Genomic DNA, 23,546 nt, shown 5'->3' on the forward strand with positions numbered 1-23,546 from the left:
TCCAAAAGTGGCAAATTATGTATAGTAGCAAGTAGCCCAGCATCAACTAGCAGCCGAATGGATAGACAGTTGCAATCCTCACTGGCGCCAACACCGTCATCATCAGCCTCCTCATTATTAGTACATACTAGTCGAGCATCCAAATATCATATTCCAAATAACTCCACTAATGCAATCCATGATTCCCAAGACACATCTTGCACACTACAGCTGTTTCTGCTGCTGCTGAAATCTATATAGAAGGGGAGCAAGGCAAATAAGAATTTTACACAATTGTCTGTGAAGCAAGCAATTGCAAGAGGAAACAAGTATGACAGTCAGTATTTTGTTGCACATCAGATCACTAAAGCCAGGACAGCTATGTTAGTATTGGATATGCATCCAATTTCCGCTATCAATGCATCAGATTTTAGGTGATCAGTTGAGGTCATGTGTCCACACTATCAAATTCCATCTTGATTTCATTTCTCCAGAATATAAATTCCTCAGCTGTACTCTGTGGTTAAGCATAAAGTCATTCAGTCCTTAGAAAATGCCATTGTACAGACGGATATGTGAACAAGCGGTCATGGTCAAAATAAAGAATACATGATCAGGACAGCTCACTGGGTAGATGTATCGCCATCAGCAGCAGCAGCAGTGCTGGTTACTTTACCTTCATTCTCCTCATCCGTTCTGCATAGCAGACCTAGCACTCAATGCCAGGTCATTTACAAGAAAGCTACTATGTGTATCACTGGTTTCACAAAAAAACATACTGGTGTCAATCGACATGGTGAATTTCAACACATACCATGCTCTGCACACACAATAAACTTGTTGGTGCAAAATTTCTTAAAAAAATTTGAGGTCAGTACAGGAGATGCTGTTTGTGGCCTGTAAAATGTCTGCCCGTTTTTAACATTCTGCAGCCGCATCTAGAAAATTGCAGCAGCTACAACAAAAAAATGTAATCTGCCATGTCACCAACTGAAGCAAGAGGTAGTAACAAATTCCACACTTTATAAGTTTCAGCCACTAGAGGAACAGCAACAAGCCATCAAGACCTGCACAGCAAAAAATAAGATTTGGAGAGAGGGGGACATGTTATCTTACGCCAGCACATTGTAGAATCCTTACTGTTTTATGCAAGCTACTGAAACCCTTTGAAATTGTAAAACATGAAGTGAGTTTAGACACTGCCAGCCTGACTCAAGTCATACCCCTAATCAAACTACTGGAAAAGCAGCTGGAGAAGCTGAAGGAGGAGATGAAAGTCAGCGATTTAGCAACGTATGTTGGCCTTGTGGATCAAGTTCTTTATTCACTTCGCCAGTACCTAATCAAGACCTAATGGTTTGCAGCATCTTGATCAATATATTTTGGCAATAATGCTTGATCCTAGGGTGAAATCATATGTCATGTCTTTCTTGCAGAATGACACAAATCTTATCAGATGTAAGCAGCTCCTTGTGAACAATCTGTTGACTCAAGTCGCACGGGATATACGTTCCCTGCTTCAGTTTCTCCTCCAACTGCTACTGTCAGAAAAAACTTCCCTTTCTGTTAGTCACACTGATTGTGAGTCAACAACACAGCAGCATACCAATTTGAAAGTTTATGACATCTGGTCAGGCGTAAAAGAATTACCCAAATGTACTATTGATACCTCTTTCGTGTCTCAATTGGATATACTTTGCCTTAGTAGAATGGTGGAGGATTTCTTTAATGACCTATAATTAAAGTAATCCATCAACATAGAGGAAGATGACTACTGTTAACCAAATGGCCATTATTAATTTGTAAAAAAAAATAAAAAATGAAACTGCTATCTATTCTGTCCAGTTCATCGACTAACAACCAAAATATTCTCTATTGTGGGACAAATCAAGCACTTCCGCCACAAAAGTGGCAGCCCCTGCCACTGAAATACTTGGTTTTCTAAACTATATGCATGTCCTTTTTAACATATGGGTGGGCCCAAGGACAATTTCATCTTGTACTATTTTACATTTTGGCCTTGGTCTATTATCTTGTGTAACAGTCGACAATTCAGTTGTCAACAGTATTATTAGGTCGCCAATTCACATGGTGGACATTATGATTAGGTAGACAATTCAAATGTCGACAGTATTATAGGGTTATTGATAGGGCTAGGGACATGCTTAAAGCAAAGGATAGGGACAGGGTTAGAGATAGTGACAAGTTAGGGACAGGGATAGGGATAAGGAGAGGTCTAGGGCAGAGCCGTAACTAGGGTGGTGAGGGCGGTGCCGCTGCCCAGGGCGCTTAGTAAAAAAAATAATGTGGCCCCTCCCCCGACTCGCGGCACCCCCCCCCGCGCACGACTCGTGCCTTGGGGGTGCCGCGAGTCGGGGGAGGGGGGGGGGGAGGGTATAGAGAGAGAAGGATGGGGGTTGGCGCTTGAGGGGGGTTAGGTGGTGATCAAAGGATCACATCCTATTGCTGACTGGGAGAGAGCTACGCGTCCATCTGTGATGACATCACCGCAGTTGCAGATCCAATGGGATAGCGCAGGGGGGTGGGATGAATGGAGGACGGCTCCTCTGACTTCCTGACTGACTCATATGAAGAAGATGTGCAGTACATAGCAGGTATTTTAACACTCAGAATCACATATTCACTAGCACCATATGTACACTATAAATGCAGATTATATACAAACCTCTAGTTCCTCTCTGAATATCCAGTGTCAGACTAAGTAATCACTTGATAAGTGAAGAAAAAAAACCCAATATTGTCACTACACAAACTGTTGCAGATACAAACTTTTATGCTCTCTCTACCTGAATAAAATGATTGTTAGTCCTGTACTTCAACATATAGTTGGTGAGTAAACACATTGGGCGCACTCATAAAGGGGCAGACACACAGGGCCGCACTCATATAGGGGAAGACACAAAAGGCCGCACTCATATAGGGGAAGACACAAAGGGCCGCACTCATATAGGGGCAGACACACAGGGCCGCACTCATACAGGGTAGACACACAGGGCGCACTCATAATGGGGAAGACACAAAGGGCCGCACTCATATAGGGGCAGACACACAAGGCCGCACTCATACAGGGCAGACACACAGGGCCGCACTCATACAGGGCAGACACACAGGGCCGCACTCCTACAGGGCAGACACACAGGGCAGCACTCATACAGGGGCAGACACACAGGGCGCACTCATACAGGGCAGACACACAGGGCAGCACTCATCCAGGGGCAGACACACATGGTGCGCACTCATACAGGGGCAGACACACATGGCGCACTCATACAGGGGCAGACACACAGAGCGCACTCATACAGGGCAGACACACAGAGCGCACTCATACAGGGCAGACACACAGGGCCGCACTCATACAGGGCAGACACACAGGGCCGCACTCATACAGGGCAGACACACAGGGCCGCACTCGTACAGGGGCAGACACACAGGGCCGCACTCATCCAGGGGCAGACACACAGGGTGCGCACTCATACAGGGGCAGACACACATGGCGCACTCATACAGGGCAGACACACAGGGCCGCACTCATCCAGGGGCAGACACACAGGGCGGCACTCATGCAGGGGCAGACACACAGGGCGCACTCATCCAGGGGCAGAAACACAGGGCCGCACTGGTACAGGGGCAGACACACAGGGCCGCACTCATCCAGGGGCAGACACACAGGGTGCGCACTCATACAGGGGCAGACACACATGGCGCACTCATACAGGGGCAGACACACAGGGCGCACTCATACAGGGCAGACACACAGGGCCGCACTCATACAATGCAGACACACAGGGCGGCACTCATCCAGGGGCAGACACACAGGGCGGCACTCATCCAGGGGCAGACACACAGGGCGGCACTCATCCAGGGGCAGAAACACAGGGTGCACTCATACAGGGCAGACACACAGGGCAGTACTCATCCAGGGTCAGACACACTTGGCCGCACTCATCCAGGGGCAGACACACAGGGCCGCAATCATTCAGGGCCAGACACACAGGGCCGCACTCATCCAGGGGCAGACACACAGGGCGCACTCATACAGGGGCAGACCACAGAGCGCACTCATACAGGGGCAGACACACTGGGCCACATTCATACAGGGGCAGACACACAGGGCTGCACTCATACAGGGACAGACACACTGGGCACTTTATATAGTGTCATTAAGATGCTCTCTGTATTGCAGACACAAGATGCCCTCTGCATTGTATGGCTGACACAAGAATGCTCTCTCTATTGCATGGAGTTTGCTAGGATACTCTTTGCATTGTATGATAGTCACTAGAATTCACTTTTGTATTGTATGGCGGTCAGTAGGATGCTGTTTATATTGTATGGCGGTCACTAGGATGCTTTCTGTATTGTATGATGGTCACTAGGATGTTCTTTGTATTGTATGGTAGTCACTAGGATGCTCTTTGTATTGTATGACGGTCCCTAGGATGCTGTTCATTTTGTATGGCAGTCCCTAGGATGCTGATTATTTTGTATGGCGGTCACTAGGAGGCTGTTTATATTGTATTTGTATCACTAATACTGGCTAAATTATCATGCAGAACAGTATAAACCTTGCAATTCAATATGTATGATGCATCCATGGGAGTATTTTAATTTAATTTGAAAAAGAAAAATGTTTTAATTGTTCATGCTTGTGTGTATAAGTAATCACAGTTTTATTTAAAAGTATGTGGTTTTTATCTTTGAAATCCCTAACCCCAAGAAGAGGGGATTGGGAGGAATGGAGGACATTGGGAGGTTGGAACCTCTTCTTCGGGGTTAAGGCACACACCAGCATGGTTTTGACATGCTACAGTTTTGCATACAGGTATGCAGAAGCAGTGTGATTTACTTTTTATTTTTTTTAATTTATATTGTTAGGGAGACTTTTTGATCCGGTGGGAGACCCAACTATTATTACACTGGGAACTCCCTGCTGCTGGATTAAGCTGCTCCACTTACATAACTAATCTGTATACACCACCCACTGGTGTGCTGACTCTGTCTACTTGTGTTTGCTTCGCCTACATGTGCAATGCTTTGCCTACTTGTGTGTTAGCTCCGTCAACTGGAGATAGAAGGACTCTGCTTACCATAGCGTATTGCATTTGCCTTGTATAAAAACCACTGTGGTTCGAGCTAATGGAGTGCTAACTCCACCTACAATGTGCCCCGCCTACCATTTATTGGTCCCGCCTACATGAGACCACTTTCAGAATTTTTCCAGGGCCACTTTAAGTTCTCAATCTGCCCCTGGTATTATGTGTGTGTAAGGGGCCACTGTTTGTGTGTATTATGTGTGTATGAGGGGCCACTGTGTGTGTGTATTATGTGTATGTGAGGGGCCACTGTGTGTTTGTATTATGTGTGTGTGAGGAGCCACTGTGTGTGTGTGTGTGTGTGTGTGTGTGTGTGTGTGTGTGTATTATGTGTATGTGAGGGGCCACTGTGTGTGTGTATTATTATGTGTGTGAAGGGGGGGGGGCAAACCAATATCTTGCCTAGGGCCCCATGAGGTGTAAATCCGGCTCTGATAGATATATATATCATGCATTTGCAAATATGTGTAGCAGAATTCCTTCATTAAAGTGCTAGCCACACCCCCACATTAGGTTGGCCACACCCGCTTGGCAAAAGTCACTCCCACTTCGATTGGGGGCGCCGGTGCCCTGTCTCGCCCACGGCACTGAAATGTCTAGTTACGGCACTGGTCTAGGGATAGGGGTAAAGTTATTGACAGGGTTAGGGATAAGGACAGGGATAGGGACAGGGATATATTTAGGGAAACTACTGTACAAATTTGAGTTGTCAACCTAATAAATACATATTTACACAAAGGGAGAAACCGCACCAGGTAGCCCATTCACCTCCCGCTTAATATATGTATGTTTATTCAATTTATATAGTCAGAAAATATACTCATAAAGGGAGGATGCACCAGATCATTGTATTATTAAAGATACAAAACTAAAAGAGAAAAAGGGGAAAATGATTATATGAGGCACTCAAAATGGACAAACTGAATAATGGTATAGAATATAATCTGTTAAATATATCTTTATTGAATAGATTAATAAAAACTGTCTAGTAGCAAAATATTTAAAAAATGCATTGTTGTTCACACCCATGAATATAGAGTAAATGCTGTTAAAATAGACAATATTAATTATCTAGCCGCGACACTGCTCTAAATGAGATAATTTTCATAATCTCATTTATCCTAAACACTTGCCATATTTAGTAGAGATTATCACACATAAAGTAACCTTCAGCTAAATAGCATAACCCCCTCTTATAATATCCTTGAGATCTTCTAAATATAGAGAGGCTATATTTATCTCCTTTTAAATTAGGGAGACATTATTACCATTATTTAGTTTGTCCATTTTGAGTGCCTCATATGATCATTTTCCCCTTTTTCTCTTTTAGTTTTGTAACCTAATAAATACAGTCTACATTTCAATTATTGTCCTAATAACACTGCCAGTGGCATTATATTGTCGACTTTATAAGCTTATCTAGTCTGCTGGCCATCAATCATATTATGTCAATCCTGTAGCTGTTGAACACTTGTATGTATCACACCTAGGAGCGTGGTCCCAAGAACAATGTCATTTTTCTTAAATTCAATTGTATTGTCTTGTCAAGACAGATGTTTGGCAACCAAATCTGCATCAATATGAGTTATACATACACTGGGAAGGCCAACTATTGCCCAATCTGAACTGTCTGGTGTACATAATTTTTACACTTCACTAATAAAATATATTTTACACTTCACTAATATAACATATATGTATTATTTATACATTCCATATTTATATACATTCCATATTCATGACATATTTTATACATGACATATTTTATACATGATATTTATATACTTATAAATATATACGAGTGACGAGTCCTCTTGTTTGATTCACAAGGGCTGCATTACGGCACATACTTTCTATTCAGCCAAATCTACCTTATTCATACCATAAAAAGTACTTATAATAAAACAAGGTGTTTGAAAACTCTACTTTTGGCTCCCAATGTATACTCTACCCAACGATAAGTACATAGTAAATAAACAGATGGAGGTGCCGGCAGCCTTTGTCTATTTAGTTTTATCAATGTCTAATATATTAATTGTACCACTGTCCAGCCAATGATCGCTGCCTGTTTCTGTAGCATAGGTGTCTATGATAGATGTTCTGTTACATTACAAATTTATTGTATGCATAGACTTTGAAGTTTTTTATTATTGGTACACTCCACCTTCGTTGAACATCATCTAAATTTATTTATATCGCACCATCAATTTACATTACACATTACAATTGGGTATCTATCTACTTCTCTAAATCTCTACTAAATCTCTACTATTGTGCATAGTCATTTAATGAACGCTGCATGTTTCTGGAGCATATGTGTCTATGATGGATGCTCTGTTATGTTCTTTTTTTATTATGAAGTAGATCAGAGAGTAGAGAAGTATCACAAAAATAATCCCCTTGTTCTTTCTTGGCTTCTCTGTGAAGCAATTAAACAATTGAGAAAATGCAGTGTTTCATATGTCATTACTAATTGGATTTATGCATCCACAGCTTCAGTCTTTAAAAATGTAGTGAGTGGATCCTGTCTTAGAGTGACTTTTAAAACATTATACTCTCTGATTATGACTTCATCTATATCACACTCCTGTAAGATTTGGAAGCATTTTATCTGGAACTCCAATTGGTTTTTGCAGTCCTGGATCATCTGTCTCTACAGATCAGGTTTTGCAGACTGAGCATTGTCTGCAGACTGAGCATTGTCTATGATGTTGTCAACAAAGATTACAACCTGTAAGAATGTAGGCTCTCATTCCACAAGTCACCTTGTTATTCAATAAATGTAGTTTCTTCACCGGGGAAGTAATGCTGATTTTTGGAGCCATGAATTCCTTTGTCAGAGTTATCTTTTTTTGTCCAACATATTTTTTTTCTTTCTATGTGAAAAATAATTTTAGCTGCATCAAATAGTAAGGGGGGTATTCAATTGTTTCTTTTAACGCGCTAAAACAAAAAAAAACGAGCGCTCGAAAAAAACTTCATATTATACGGTAATTTTGCGCGCGTAAACAGTTAATACGGTACTTACTCGCTGCCAGCGGACTGAATTTCAGCTCGCTGCTCAGGGAGCTGCGAGATGAAATTTAGCGAGTAATTACCGTATGAACGGTAATATTTTTAGAGCGCTCATTTTTTTTGTTTTAGCGCGTTAAAAGAAACAATTGAATACCCCCCTAAGTGCTCAATGCCAAAGAGTGACAGTTGCATAGTCTCAAAGGTAAATGAATTAAATAAATGTTTGCCTAGTTGATTTCTAAAAGACATAATGCATGTTTCTTCTTTCCCGAATTGCACCTGGGAAAATTAATGAATGTACTTATGATTTGTAAAGTGTTTATTTGCATGGCTGTGAGATCCTCTAGTCTAGGGTGTGTATCTTTAATTAATCTGCCTTCTGTTTGGGCCATGTATTTGGGCCACTGCTCTGTCACTAATTTTAGTCACCCAGCTCACTGAAGACTTTGGGCAAAATTGGTGAAAATTGGCCGCTGAAGGGATCATTAGAAAATATACAGAAAAGAACTGAAAATTAATATTAATGCTATAAATAATAATATTGGAGCAAAAACAGCTCAAAATAACATTATTTTACCTATTTTTCATAATTTTTTATTTTATCCAGATCCAAAATCGAAACCAAAACTGTAGCAAAGCACACATCTCTACAGAAAATAGAGGTTAATAATATAATGTCATTTCAAGCCTTAAAACTACAGCATGACTGCAGGACATTGTAAAAAGCCACTTGGTACACATCCTTTTTGTCTTTATATGATCACATAGAATACATAATTTCCTATCTCCACCAACTTTATCATGAAATTTAAGATCTAAGATTTACATAACAGTTTGTTCCAGCTTGTTTTAATCATGCTAATAAAATCCAGTAGGTAAAAAAACTAAATTTAAAGGTTGCAATCTAATAATCAGAATTAACAGCTCATCTTCTAATAAACATATCATGATTATAGTTCTCATTTAACAAATGTTAAGTTTTCTCTGTGCCAGCCTTACTTGATTGGTTCTTGCTTTATCTGGACCCAGCGCCAGCAGTGGGAAAACAGGTGGAACATTGTCAGGTGTCTGGTAAGAGAAAGACATTTTGTGTCAATATTTTTAATCACAACTATGAAACAGTAACTGGAGGCCAGTTTACAGCAGTTTAAAAGCTTTGCAGAACCAAAACAGTCTTCTATGCTATTAGTTCATAAAAACTAGAGATGCTCACTGACCCCCGTGTTTTGGTTTTGGTTTTGGTTTTGGATCTGGATAACCGCCGTGTTTTGGTTTTGGTTTTGCCAGACCGCCATTGCGTGTTTTGGTTTTGGTTTTGTTTGGTTTTATTTTGCTATTTTGTTCAAAAATCAATGTTTTTGTTCATAAAAGAACCAAATTTAGTGCTCCACCTGTTTCTTGGATAAGTAATGTAGTTGTAAAGCTAATAAATTATCAAAAAAATAGTTTAATACCTGGTAGACCTTCATTAATTCTACATACAAACCAGATTGTCTTCCTCTCCATCTATGCATATTGGCAATGCAGCCCTCGTCTTTGGATGTATATTACATCCTACACTTATAGTTAAATATGTAAAGAAATGGACAAAGGCAGTTTGGTTTCTGTCTCTATAGGCCCCCTCCACTTGTCTAAAATATCAAAAAATTCAGCCGTTATAGACTGTACAATATTAATAGAAATGGACAAAGGCAGTTTGGTTTCTGTCTCTCTAGGCCCCCCACCACTTGTAGAAAATACAAAAAAAATCAGCCGTTATAGACTGTACAATATTATTTGAAATGGAGAAAGCCAGTTTGGTTTCTGTCTCTCTAGTCCCCCCTCCACTTGTAGAAAATACAAAAAAATTCAGCCGTTATAGACTGTACAATATTAATTGAAATGGAGAAAGCCAGTTTGGTTTCTGTCTCTCTAGGCCCCCCTCCACTTGATAAAATACCCAAAAATTCAGCCATTATAGACTGTACAATATTAAGAGAAATGGACAAAGCCAGTTTGGAGTCACTCTATCTATGACACTCTATCCTCAAGGAGAAATTGCCCAAACAGCAGCCTTTCAATGCCCCAAGTCCCTTTCCTCTTTGGGGGTAGATTACACCCTACACTTAAATAAAAAGTTTTAAAAAGATGTTATCATCATCATCTTCAGCTTCATCCTCACCCTCATCAGTGTGTACATCATCATCACAGACTATCAATTCATCGCCGCTTGAATCCGCCATTAGAGAACAGTTAGTGCTTGGATGTCTTAGATGGTAAAGGCCTTCCTCGTGGAAGATGTAGTTCATTTTTATAAACATCATTTTCTCAACATTTTTGGGAAGTAACCTTCTATGGCGATCACTGACTAAGTTCCCTGCTGTGCTGAACACTCGTTCAGAGTACACACTGGAGGGTGGGCAGCTTAAGTGTTGCAAAGCAAGTTTGTACATGGGTTTCCAAATTGCCTGCTTTTCTTCCCAGTAAGGAAAGGACTGTCTGACATTTCTATATCAATTACCTCTTGAAAATAATCCTCCACCATCCTTTGCATGTTAATACTCATATTGGATGGAGTTATGGGCAAGGTCACACATTTTTTTGAAAAATCCTTCAAACCAGCACAGATGTTAAACTTAAATATGCACAATAACATACATAGTGGTTATGGCCATAAACACCCCCACAGGGCATAGATATACAAATATAAAATATTCAGTATAAGAATATAAAAAAAACAACAAATGTTCATTGTGCAGGATAGGTCAGTTGAAATTTAAGCACTGGAGATAAATAACAATCTCAAAGCAATTGTATCTCCTCTACGATATTATCATGATATAGTGCTTAAACGGTACAAAGAGATGGCTCAGCAGAGACAAGGGATACTATAGATGTGGCAAACTAAGATGTATTTCGTGCAACTATGCTGACCATAGAGCCACAGAATTTACATCCTGTACATCAGGCGTAAGTTTTCCAATTGAAAAGACCCTAGATTGTCAGTCAACATATGTGATCTATATGATTAGTTGTAAATGTGGCATGCAATATGTCGGCCGCACCATAAGATCTTTAGGGGTGCGGTTCTTAGAACATCGCCGAAACATATTGAAAAATGTAAAAACCCATACCCTGTCGGCACATGTGAATTCGTATCAGAGAAATAGCTTGATAGGCATGTTAGTTAGAGCCATTGAACAGATTGACATTACAAATAGGGGAGGGGATAGATTCAACTTATTATGCAGAAGAAAAGCCTACTGGATTTTTAGGTTCAAAACTCTGTCACCATGTGGTTTAAATGACTGTATAGAACTTAACAATTTTTGAAGATGTCACATCATTTCAATTTATCTTATTCACTTATTCTTATAATATGAACATGAGTGAAGATGCTACATTTATATTTGGGCTATATGCATGATTTGATTGTTTCTGTCCTTGTCCATACGGCTACTAGATAGCTTTATGAGAAAAGCTAAGCATGGCTTACCTGGGTCTCTAATGGTATGGGAGACCGCTATAGACGGTCTAGCGTTTAGCATCTTGAATAAAACATATAAAAAATGTTTTTATTATAATATTAATATTGTATTTTTTATTTGAAGTATAAGATTTAAAACTATCCAATTCTATGGTAGTTGGAGTATCTACCTGTATACTCTGTTGATAGCTCGGTCTGTCTTTAATGTCATTATTGACTATTGTGGGGATATTGAGTCGACTATGGGAATTCTACGGAATAGTATTTACTGAACTGCGGATATTGTATATATTCCGCTTGTTATAATCTGTGGTACATACGATATGGATCATGAATGTTTTTCACGAACAGAGACCTTATGTATATTTTTTTATGTATTGATGCCCTCACGTATTTCTGAATCACCATAAACATGCTTAATGAATTAAATCTGTAAGGTCAGATGACCACTTTAGAAGCAAGCTGCTAATTGGATGATTTATGGTTCTATGGGTTAAATACTGAAGCGTGAGGACACTAGGAACATGCTTCTGATGAAACGGCATCCGCCGCGAAACGCATCAAGCAGTTCTTATTCCATATTTTTGGGAGATTTTATGCTTTTCAACTTTGGCACAGGATAACCCCGGGGTTCTATCATTCATAGCGCATATGTGGAGAAAGATTTAGCAATTTAGCAGAACTATCTGCGAGTACAAGGACTACCAGCTACATGCTGACTACGAAGGTTGGAAATTAATCTAATCCAGAATCAACCGCAAGGTACCTCTACTCATGGAGAAACATGTTACAAGGTACTGTGCATATTATACGCAGTGTCCATAGGATGTTAGATTGTTATTCCCAACCCGTACAGCACATGTAGCTGTGCTCAACATTGGATAGGATCTGACTTTATGCGGACTGTTTCCTACAGTACAGCTTCCAATTGCACGCTCAGTTGTGCTTGTTTATACTCATCAAAGCTGATTACACCTATACACTATAGAGAGGAATTCCATTTGCATGAAACTCTGACAACCTTTAGCTGCACATTTGGTTGTATTTACCGATACATCCTAATTGGGTTCACTGCAGCTGATACAACACATAAGGAATCGTGCCTCTCTGATGAGGTTGTTGCTATCTCGACATATACGCAGTTTAGTGCATCTGTAGTAACATTCTGTACCGTTTAAGCACTATATCACGATAATATCGTAGAGGAGATACAATTGCTTTGAGATTGTTATTTATCTCCAGCGCTTGAATTTCAACTGACCTATCCTGCACAAGGAACATTTGTTGTTTTTTTTTATATTCTTATACTGAATATTTTATATTTTTATTTCTATGCCCTGTGGGGGTGTTTATGGCCATAACCACTGTGTATGTTATTGTGCATATTTTTGTGATTAAATACTGAGTGTTTTATTATTGTTTATGTTTATGTAATACTACCTTTATGGGTCTGGAGCCCATATAGAGCTGCTGGTATACATTTTTTAGGTCTAATTAGCGCCCGGTTGTGCTTGTTATATCAAATGTTAAACTGTTCTGGTCTTATGCGTCTTACCTGCTTCTTTTTTGAAAATTCTATTTTTTACGAGCAGCAGCTGCTTGAGAAACTGAAGGAGGACACATCGGCAAGCCAAGGCCCAGTTCAGCAGACAACTTGCTGAGCAATAGCTCCTTGCAAAAGTTCACATCTCGTTCATTTTGAAGCAAAGACTCAATGTAGGTATTAAACCAGTGGCCAAAACGTACTGATCCGAGTTCAAGATCTTAATAACTCGAGGATCATTGTGAAGCAAATTAAGTACTTGATCTACAAGGCCAACATACTTTGCGGAATTGCTTGCTTTCATCTCCTCCTTCAGTTTCTCAAGCTGCTTTTCAAATAGTCTAATTAAAGGAATGACTTGACTCAAGCTAGCAGCATCTGCACTCACTTCACACGTCACAACTTCAAATGGTTTCAGCACCTTGCACAGCACTGAAAGGAGTCCCCACTGTGCAAGAGTGAAATACATCCCCCCTCCTTTCCCAATGTCATGGCTTGTGCAATACGCTTGGATGGCTTTGCGCTGTTCCTCCATCCTCTGAAGCATGTACAAGGTGGAATTTCACCTAGTTACCACCTCTTGCTTAAGTTGGTGGCAGGGCAAGTTAAACTGCTCTTGGAGCTGCTGAAATTTCCTACATGCTTTAGCAGAATGCCTGAAATGGCCTGAAATCTTATGAGCCATCGAAAGCATCTCCTGCACCTCACGGTTATTTCATAGGAAGCTCTGCACCACCAAGTTGATGGTGTGAGCAAAACAGGGAATGTGATGGAAATCACCCAGCTGTAATGCTCACACTATATTGTTGGCGTTATCAGAAATGACATATCCTGGGGAGAGTCCAAGTGGTATAAGCCATGTATCAAACACATCTCTCAGTTTGCGTAACAAATTGTCAGCTGTATGCCTGTTAGTGAAGCTGGTGATACAAAGAGTGGTCTGCCTGTGACAAATGCTACGTAGTGGTGTACATGCTGCTGCTGTTCCTGCTGGTGAAGGTGAATGATCAACCCAGTGGGCTGTCACAGTCATATAGTCTTTGGTTTGACCACTTCCACTTGTCCACATATCTGTGGTTAAGTGGACAGTGGGCAGAATGGCATTTTTCAGCAAAATCTCTACATTTGTACACACTTTTTTGGTATAGTTGTGGAACAGCTTTACGGGAAATATGGTGTCGCGATGGAATTCTGTAACGCGGACACAAAACCTCAATTAACTGTGAAAAACCAGCTGCGTTTATTGTGGATATTGGACGCAGATCTAACACTAAAATGGCAGCCATGGCGTCTGTGATTCGCTTGGCGACTGGGTGACTGCTGGTGATTTGCTTCCCCTAGCAAATGATTGTTTCACAGTTAATTGTTGAAATGTAGGACTGCTCTTTTTCCTGACCTTCCTCTGGGCTGATGATTCACCCCCAGCAGTAGCAACAGCAGCAGCAGTGGGACTAACGCTTTCTTCAGAGGAATCAATAATAGTGCAGGAGTCATCCAGCCTTAATAAGTGGGATGCAGGGCTAACTCTGAGCACTACTGAGGATATTGATGAGGATGGTGTGGTGGGTGTATTTTGTAGCCGTCGGGATGTCGGTGACCGGAGGGTCCTAGCTGATGATGGAGTGCTTGTAATTTTTTTGGAAGAACTTTCAGCTTTTCCCAACACTTTGCCATGAACTCTCGTCAAATGGCGTAACATAGACGAGGTTCCAAGATGGTTAAGGTCCCTCCCTCAACTGACTGTGGCTTGACATACATTACAAATGCAAAAGTGGAAGCTGCTCAAATCAATTTATAGGCCATAACAGGTGCTGAAAGGGTGGGGTTATCCTGCAAGGAACATACACACAACATTTTTCCCCCAGCACACTGCTATAGCCAGCAACAGATCTGCCATTTCTACTGTAGATAAAAATGCAAAAGTCTTTGTTGCACACATTTGCAAATGTATGTTTAAGCCATCCTGTCACGCCAAGGCGCTTTTGCATATAGGATGGTCCTACTCTAAACAATGAGAGTCCCTATATTTGGGCCATACATATGTGTTTTTAAATTGAGAGCTAACTTACCAAAGAGGTACCCCAGAAGCCTCCAAATAGCAATCCAATGTCAGCACTCCCCCTCAGCTACTGACACCAACATGCCTCTCAGACAAATACAAAAGTGGAAGCTGCTCAAATCAATTTATAGGCCATAACAGGTGCTGAAAGGGTGGGGTTATCCTGCAAGGAACATACACACAACATTTTTCCCCAGCACACTGCTATAGCCAGCAACAGATCTGCCATTTCTACTGTAGATAAAAATGCAAAAGTCTTTGTTGCACACATTTGCAAATGTATGTTTAAGCCATCCTGCCACGCCAAGGCGCTTTTGCATATAGGATGGTCCTACTCTAAACAATGAGAGTCCCTATATTTGGGCCATACATATGTGTTTTTAAATTGAGAGCTAACTTACCAAAGAGGTACCCCAGAAGCCTCCAAATAGCAATCCAATGTCAGCACTCCCCCTCAGCTACTGACACCAACATGCCTCTCAGACAAATACAAAAGTGGAAGCTGCTCAAATCAATTTATAGGCCATAACAGGTGCTGAAAGGGTGGGGTTATCCTGCAAGGAACATACACACAACATTTTTCCCCCAGCACACTGCTATAGCCAGCAACAGATCTGCCATTTCTACTGTAGATAAAAATGCAAAAGTCTTTGTTGCACACATTTGCAAATGTATGTTTAAGCCATCCTGCCACGCCAAGGCGCTTTTGCATATAGGATGGCCCTACTCTAAACAATGAGAGTCCCTATATTTGGGTCATACATATGTGTTTTTAAATTGAGAGCTAACTTACCAAAGAGGTACCCCAGAAGCCTCCAAATAGCAATCCAATGTCAGCACTCCCCCTCAGCTACTGACACCAACATGCCTCTCAGACAAATACAAAAGTGGAAGCTGCTCAAATCAATTTATAGGCCATAACAGGTGCTGAAAGGGTGGGGTTATCCTGCAAGGAACATACACACAACATTTTTCCCCCAGCACACTGCTATAGCCAGCAACAGATCTGCCATTTCTACTGTAGATAAAAATGCAAAAGTCTTTGTTGCACACATTTGCAAATGTATGTTTAAGCCATCCTGCCACGCCAAGGCGCTTTTGCATATAGGATGGTCCTACTCTAAACAATGAGAGTCCCTATATTTGGGCCATACATATGTGTTTTTAAATTGAGAGCTAACTTACCAAAGAGGTACCCCAGAAGCCTCCAAATAGCAATCCAATGTCAGCACTCCCCCTCAGCTACTGACACCAACATGCCTCTCAGACAAATACAAAAGTGGAAGCTGCTCAAATCAATTTATAGGCCATAACAGGTGCTGAAAGGGTGGGGTTATCCTGCAAGGAACATACACACAACATTTTTCCCCCAGCACACTGCTATAGCCAGCAACAGATCTGCCATTTCTACTGTAGATAAAAATGCAAAAGTCTTTGTTGCACACATTTGCAAATGTATGTTTAAGCCATCCTGCCACGCCAAGGCACTTTTGCATATAGGATGGTCCTACTCTAAACAATGAGAGTCCCTATATTTGGGCCATACATATGTGTTTTTAAATTGAGAGCTAACTTACCAAAGAGGTACCCCAGAAGCCTCCAAATAGCAATCCAATGTCAGCACTCCCCCTCAGCTACTGACACCAACATGCCTCTCAGACAAATACAAAAGTGGAAGCTGCTCAAATCAATTTATAGGCCATAACAGGTGCTGACATATGTATGGCCCAAATATAGGGACTCTCATTGTTTAGAGTAGGACCATCCTATATGCAAAAGCGCCTTGGCGTGGCAGGATGGCTTAAACATACATTTGCAAATGTGTGCAACAAAGACTTTTGCATTTTTATCTACAGTAGAAATGGCAGATCTGTTGCTGGCTATAGCAGTGTGCTGGGGGAAAAATGTTGTGTGTATGTTCCTTGCAGGATAACCCCACCCTTTCAGCACCTGTTATGGCCTATAAATTGATTTGAGCAGCTTCCACTTTTGTATTTGTCTGAGAGGCATGTTGGTGTCAGTAGCTGAGGGGGAGTGCTGACATTGGATTGCTATTTGGAGGCTTCTGGGGTACCTCTTTGATAAGTTAGCTCTCAATTTAAAAACACATATGTATGGCCCAAATATAGGGACTCTTATTGTTTAGAGTAGGACCATCCTATATGCAAAAGCGCCTTGGCGTGGCAGGATGGCTTAAACATACATTTGCAAATGTGTGCAACAAAGACTTTTGCATTTTTATCTACAGTAGAAATGGCAGATCTGTTGCTGGCTATAGCAGTGTGCTGGGGGAAAAATGTTGTGTGTATGTTCCTTGCAGGATAACCCCACCCTTTCAGCACCTGTTATGGCCTATAAATTGATTTGAGCAGCTTCCACTTTTGTATTTGTCTGAGAGGCATGTTGGTGTCAGTAGCTGAGGGGGAGTGCTGACATTGGATTGCTATTTGGAGGCTTCTGGGGTACCTCTTTGGTAAGTTAGCTCTCAATTTAAAAACACATATGTATGGCCCAAATATAGGGACTCTCATTGTTTAGAGTAGGACCATCCTATATGCAAAAGCGCCTTGGCGTGGCAGGATGGCTTAAACATACATTTGCAAATGTGTGCAACAAAGACTTTTGCATTTTTATCTACAGTAGAAATGGCAGATCTGTTGCTGGCTATAGCAGTGTGCTGGGGGAAAAATGTTGTGTGTATGTTCCTTGCAGGATAACCCCACCCTTTCAGCACCTGTTATGGCCTATAAATTGATTTGAGCAGCTTCCACTTTTGTATTTGTCTGAGAGGCATGTTGGTGTCAGTAGCTGAGGGGGAGTGCTGACATTGGATTGCTATTTGGAGGCTTCTGGGGTACCTCTTTGGTAAGTTAGCTCTCAATTTAAAAACACATATGTATGGCCCAAATATAGGGACTCTCATTGTTTAGAGTAGGACCATCCTATATGCAAAAGCGCCTTGGCGTGGCAGGATGGCTTAAACATACATTTGCAAATGTGTGCAACAAAGACTTTTGCATTTTTATCTACAGTAGAAATGGCAGATCTGTTGCTGGCTATAGCAGTGTGCTGGGGAAAAATGTTGTGTGTATGTTCCTTGCAGGATAACCCCACCCTTTCAGCACCTGTTATGGCCTATAAATTGATTTGAGCAGCTTCCACTTTTGTATTTGTCTGAGAGGCATGTTGGTGTCAGTAGCTGAGGGGGAGTGCTGACATTGGATTGCTCTTTGGAGGCTTCTGGGGTACCTCTTTGGTAAGTTAGCTCTCAATTTAAAAACACATATGTATGGCCCAAATATAGGGACTCTCATTGTTTAGAGTAGGACCATCCTATATGCAAAAGCGCCTTGGCGTGGCGGATGGCTTAAACATACATTTGCAAATGTGTGCAACAAAGACTTTTGCATTTTTATCTACAGTAGAAATGGCAGATCTGTTGCTGGCTATAGCAGTGTGCTGGGGGAAAAATGTTGTGTGTATGTTCCTTACATTACAAATGGCTATACAATTGTTGTCTGGATTGGGGTAGAAATAATTCCACACATAAGAAGTGGATTTTTTTGTTTTATGGCCAGGCATGACAATGGCCTTTTTCTTGTCACGTGCCAGAACTGCTGCAACTGGTGCAAGACTTACACAAACAACCTCATTCTCATCAACATCCTCGTTAGCGCCCTCGTCGCCTACACAAATCTCTTCCTCATCCTATTCTATTTCCAAAGTGGCATCCTCAATTTGTGTATCACCAGCTACACTCAAGCTGTTCAGGCACACATCAGCAGAACTGCTGAAAGGGCACCTCTTTATGGGTACACTAACAGAATGCTCACAATTAGACATCCCACTGTTGGATGGACTCTCCACAGGGATTGGTGTCATTTCTGATTCAGAGCATACATTATCCTCTAATGTCTTACTGTTATCTTGCAGCTCGGCTTTGACGCATAACAGTAGTTGTGCACCACGTGTAGACTCCAAATTATTTGAACTTGCTTGATCACAAGTGACCGTACAAGAAGAAGGCTCTGTAACATTTTTGGATCTGCCACTAATAGAGAAAGGCAAAGGCTCATTCTCTCTTTGCCACTGCGTGTGTAGAATGGCATGTTGGCAATTTTTTTTTTATCGGCAGTTAACTTTTCCTCGTTACACTTCTTTTTTGCTTCAACACAGTAAAAAAAATTTTGGTGTGTGTTTTCTTGCCTGATTTCAAAAGACTATGTAGTTTGACATCGCCTTTCCTAGATGACGTACTGGGAACACTACCATCAGGACTTGTCACAGAACCTGGTTGCTGATTCTGCTCATATGTGGACTGCTTTGAATCCATTTTAATGAGGCCAAAGCACTTGTAGTTCTAAATATTGTTTTAGATACTGCTGACAAATATGACTTTTGACAGCCAGAAAAATTAGTGCTTCACATAGGGGAATATGGGGCACCCCAAAAGTACTTGTAGTGCTAAATATTTTTTTTAGATACTGCTGACAAATATAAGTTTTGACAGCCAGAAAAAATTACTGTAAAACACTGGGGAATATGGGACACCCCAAAAGCACTTGTAGTGCTAAATATTTTTTTAGATACTGCTGACAAATATGACTTTTGACAGCCAGAAAAATTAGTGTTTCACACTGGGGAATATGGGACACCCCAAAAGCACTTGTAGTGCTGAAAATTGTTTAGATACTGCTGACAAATATGACTTTTGATAGCCAGAAAAATTACTGTAAAATACTGGGGAATATGGTACACCCCAGAAGCACCTGTAGTGCTAAAAATTGTTTTAGATACTGCTGACAAACATGACTTTTGACAGGCAGAAAAATTACAGTAAAACACTGGGGAATATGGGACACCCCAAAAGCACTTGGAGCGCTAAAAAAATTTTTTATACTGCTGACAAATATGACTTTTGACAGCCAGAAAAATTACATTAAACCACTGGGGAATATGGGACACTCCAAAAGCACTTGGAGTGCAAAATATTTTTGTACCTACTGCTGACAAATATGACTTTTGACAGCCAGAAAAATTACAGAAACACTGGGGAATATGGGGCACCTCAAAAGCACTTGGAGTGCTAAATATTTTTTTTTTATACTGCTGACAAATATGACTTTTGACAGCCAGAAAAATTACTGCAAAAGAATGGGGAATAAGGGACACCCCAAAAGCACTTGGAGTGCCAGAAATTGGAAAAAAAAAAAACCCTCCTCTATCCTCCTCTTACTGCTGTAACAATTGGTATTAAGATTAGAATTGTATAGAATAGAAACTATCAAGTGTCCAATTATTGCTCTGTCCCTGCGCTGATATAGCCTGTGACCTAACCCTGCTCTCTCCCTCGGTCAAATGGCGATGGATTGCTGTGGAGGCTGGTATTTCTGCTTTTCAAATCTCGCGAGAACCGAGCTCAGAAATACGAATACGTCACAATGACGTTTTGCCTCGATTTAGATTCCGAATGGGCGGGAGAGTACCGAGCATGCTCGACTCGGTTGTCAAAGTAAGCCCAGCCGGTTCCCAGTAACAACAGACAAGGTGGCATAGGCGGTCCATCCTGTCACAGGGATGTTATTTATCTAGGCACCTCCTCCCTGTTACATAATTTGCAGCAAGTTCATTCAAGTAGTTTTTTAAAAGATGGAAAATTGTGTATAGTAACAAACAGCCCAGCATCAGCTAGCATCCAAAAGAATAGACACCTCATTTTATCTTCACCATCAACAACATCATCACCCTCTTCATTATTAGTGCGCATTCCAGCATCCATTTTTCAAATTCAAAATGACAATCCATGATTTCCCAGAGACCTCCTTGTGCGATACAGGTGCTGCTTCTGCTGGAGGTGATTCTTCTATACAGAAGGGTACCAAGAAGAGTAAACATAATTTTACACAACAATTACACAGGTATGCAACCAAAAAGCTGTTTTCATAATTTTATCTGATTCTTATGTTTTTTGGTGCGCTGAATTAAAAAATGACCACCGTTTTTTCCTAGGACGTCAGGTTTTTTCACAATAGTAATGTGCCTTGGTAAAACAGGTAGCTGGAAATCGCTAAATTTCAAATTCATCATACTTGGGGAAAAAAAACTGAACATGGAAAAACAGATTTATTTTCACTGCCAGTGCTCCCAAAAACATGAAAATACATGTTTATTGGTCCTGATGGTGATCACTGCATTGTTGAATGTGCTTGCTAGGGCCTGCCTGGACATGTTCTTTCATGCATTAACTTGTTCTCTGATTCCTCCACAATCTTGTATTTCATTTCAGTTGTCATCCTGCTATTGTCTGTGTGGTTCAAAATTAGTGCAATGCCTCCAAGAAAGTGTGTAAATTCGCCTGACATTTTCTGTTTCATATGTGGAGAGTTCATGGTGAAAAAGCAGCAGAAACTGCAGAAACCAAAACTGGTTGGTATGTGGGGATTTAAAAGTATTGTGTATACTGCTGGAACAACAGGCTGGGTACACCAAATACCCTTGTTTTCTATGTTTATGGGACAGTAGAGACCGACAAAATCACTGGAAGCAAAAAAATTGGACACCAAGAAGTCTAGTTGTTGGTGAAAAGAATGTTCTCAGAGATACATTGGTACCCCCTGAGAAGGTTTTATTACCACCACTCCATATAAAATTAGGATTAATGAAGCAATTTGTTAAGGCACTTCCCAAAGATAGCGAATGCTTCAAATAGTTGGGATCCAAGATTCCAGGTTTAACGGAGGCAAAACTGAAAGAGTGGGGTTTTTGTTGGCCCGGATATTAGAAAACTCATATCCGACAAAGACTTCATCAGTTCAAAGATCCATCTCAAAAAGAATCATGGGTTGCCTTTACTGTGGTCATAAAAAAACTTTTTGGGAAACCAAAAGGACCCAAATTACAGGGAAGTGGTGGAAAAAATGTTGAAAGCGTTCCACAAGCTTGGTTGCTCCATGAGCTTAAAAATCCATTTTCTCAACTCACACCTTGACTATTTTCCTGAAAATTTGGGAGCAGTGAGTGAAGAGCAGGGAGAATATTTCCATCAAGATATAAAAGAAATGGAAAGAAGGTATCAAGGGAAATGGAGTGTTACGAGGATGGCTGCCTACTGCTGGATATTGTACAGGGATCTTCCGGAAGCCACCTACAAGAGGAAAAGCTCAAAAAGAAGTTTAGAGTTTAAAAAAGACGATTTCACAAGCAATCTACTTGAGTGTGGTGTTAATTTTGTCACCTGTGCAAATGAGTTAATATTTTTCATGTAAATTAAATATTTTTGCGATAAGAGATTTTTTTAAACGATGACCACCCGTTTGTTCGAAAACCTGACGTCCCAGGACAAAACGGCTGTCATTTTTTGGATTCAGCGCACCAAAAAACGTAAGAATCAGTCAACTAAACCAAAACTGCTGTCCAAATATTTTGTTTTGCAGACCTGTTTTATCTGTAAAGCAAGCATTTGCAAGAGGAACCAAGTATGACAGTCCACATACTGTTGCACAGTGGATCACTAAAGCCATGACAGCTATGTTAGCATTAGTTATGCATCCAATTTGAACCATCAGTGCACCAGGTTTTAGCAGCTTAGTTGAGGTCAAGTGTCCACTCTACCAAATTTTATCTCGATTCCATTTCTCCCGAGCAGCAATTCCTCAGCTGCACCAGGACATTAAACAAAAAGTATTTCAGTCCCTAAAAAATGTTTTTGTACCGACTGTCCATTTAACTATGGATATGTGAACAAGTGGCACTGGTCAAACAGACCACATGACCGTGACAGCTCCCTGGGTTGTGTACACAGCAGCAGCACAGGTAGCTTTACCATCATCATCATCCTCCTCATCATTTCAGCATAGTATTTCTTGCATTCAGTGCCTGTTCATTCACAGACAATCTACACTTTGTTTTGCTGGTTTCAGGAAGAAACATACCTGTGTCAATCTTATGGAAAAAAAAATAGGAATGCCATAGCAAGATGGCTCACCCTGCTAAGTCTCTCCTCAGGATTCCTCATTGTCGATAATGGAGAGAATATTGTGTGTGCATTACAATAAACTTGGTGGTGCAGAGTTTCTGTAAAAACAAGAGTTCGGAACAGGAGATGCTGTCCATGGCCCATAAAATTTCTGGGCATTTTCAATATTCAGCGGCTGCATGAAGAACATTGCAGCAGTTGCAAACAAAATATCATCTGCCATACCACTAACTGAAACAAAAGGTAGTATCAAGGTGGAAGTCCACACTTTATATGCTTCAGTGATTACAGGAACAGCAAACGCCCATCAAGACCTACACATCAAGCCACGAGATAGAGAGAGGGGGGGATCCGATTTATACCAGGCTACTGAAACCATTTTAAATTATAACAAA

At 40.9% G+C, this 23,546-nt stretch overlaps 2 protein-coding genes across 3 annotated transcripts in view; one reads left to right on the forward strand and one right to left on the reverse strand.

Annotated features, from left to right (window-relative positions):
- Positions 1 to 23,546, forward strand: part of LOC142100820 (adenosine deaminase domain-containing protein 2-like) — a 1,209,653-nt gene that overhangs the window by 320,642 nt on the left and 865,465 nt on the right. The gene's annotated exons all lie outside the window — the stretch shown is intronic.
- Positions 1 to 23,546, reverse strand: part of ARL13A (ARF like GTPase 13A) — a 384,981-nt gene that overhangs the window by 309,621 nt on the left and 51,814 nt on the right. For both annotated transcript variants that reach the window (XM_075184636.1, XM_075184635.1), the window contains exon 2: positions 9,108 to 9,176. In XM_075184636.1, the coding sequence (XP_075040737.1) occupies positions 9,108 to 9,176 (69 nt within the window). The remainder of the gene's footprint in view (positions 1 to 9,107; positions 9,177 to 23,546) is intronic.

Source organism: Mixophyes fleayi, chromosome 9, assembly GCF_038048845.1.
Source record: "Mixophyes fleayi isolate aMixFle1 chromosome 9, aMixFle1.hap1, whole genome shotgun sequence".
Lineage (NCBI taxonomy): Eukaryota > Metazoa > Chordata > Amphibia > Anura > Limnodynastidae > Mixophyes > Mixophyes fleayi.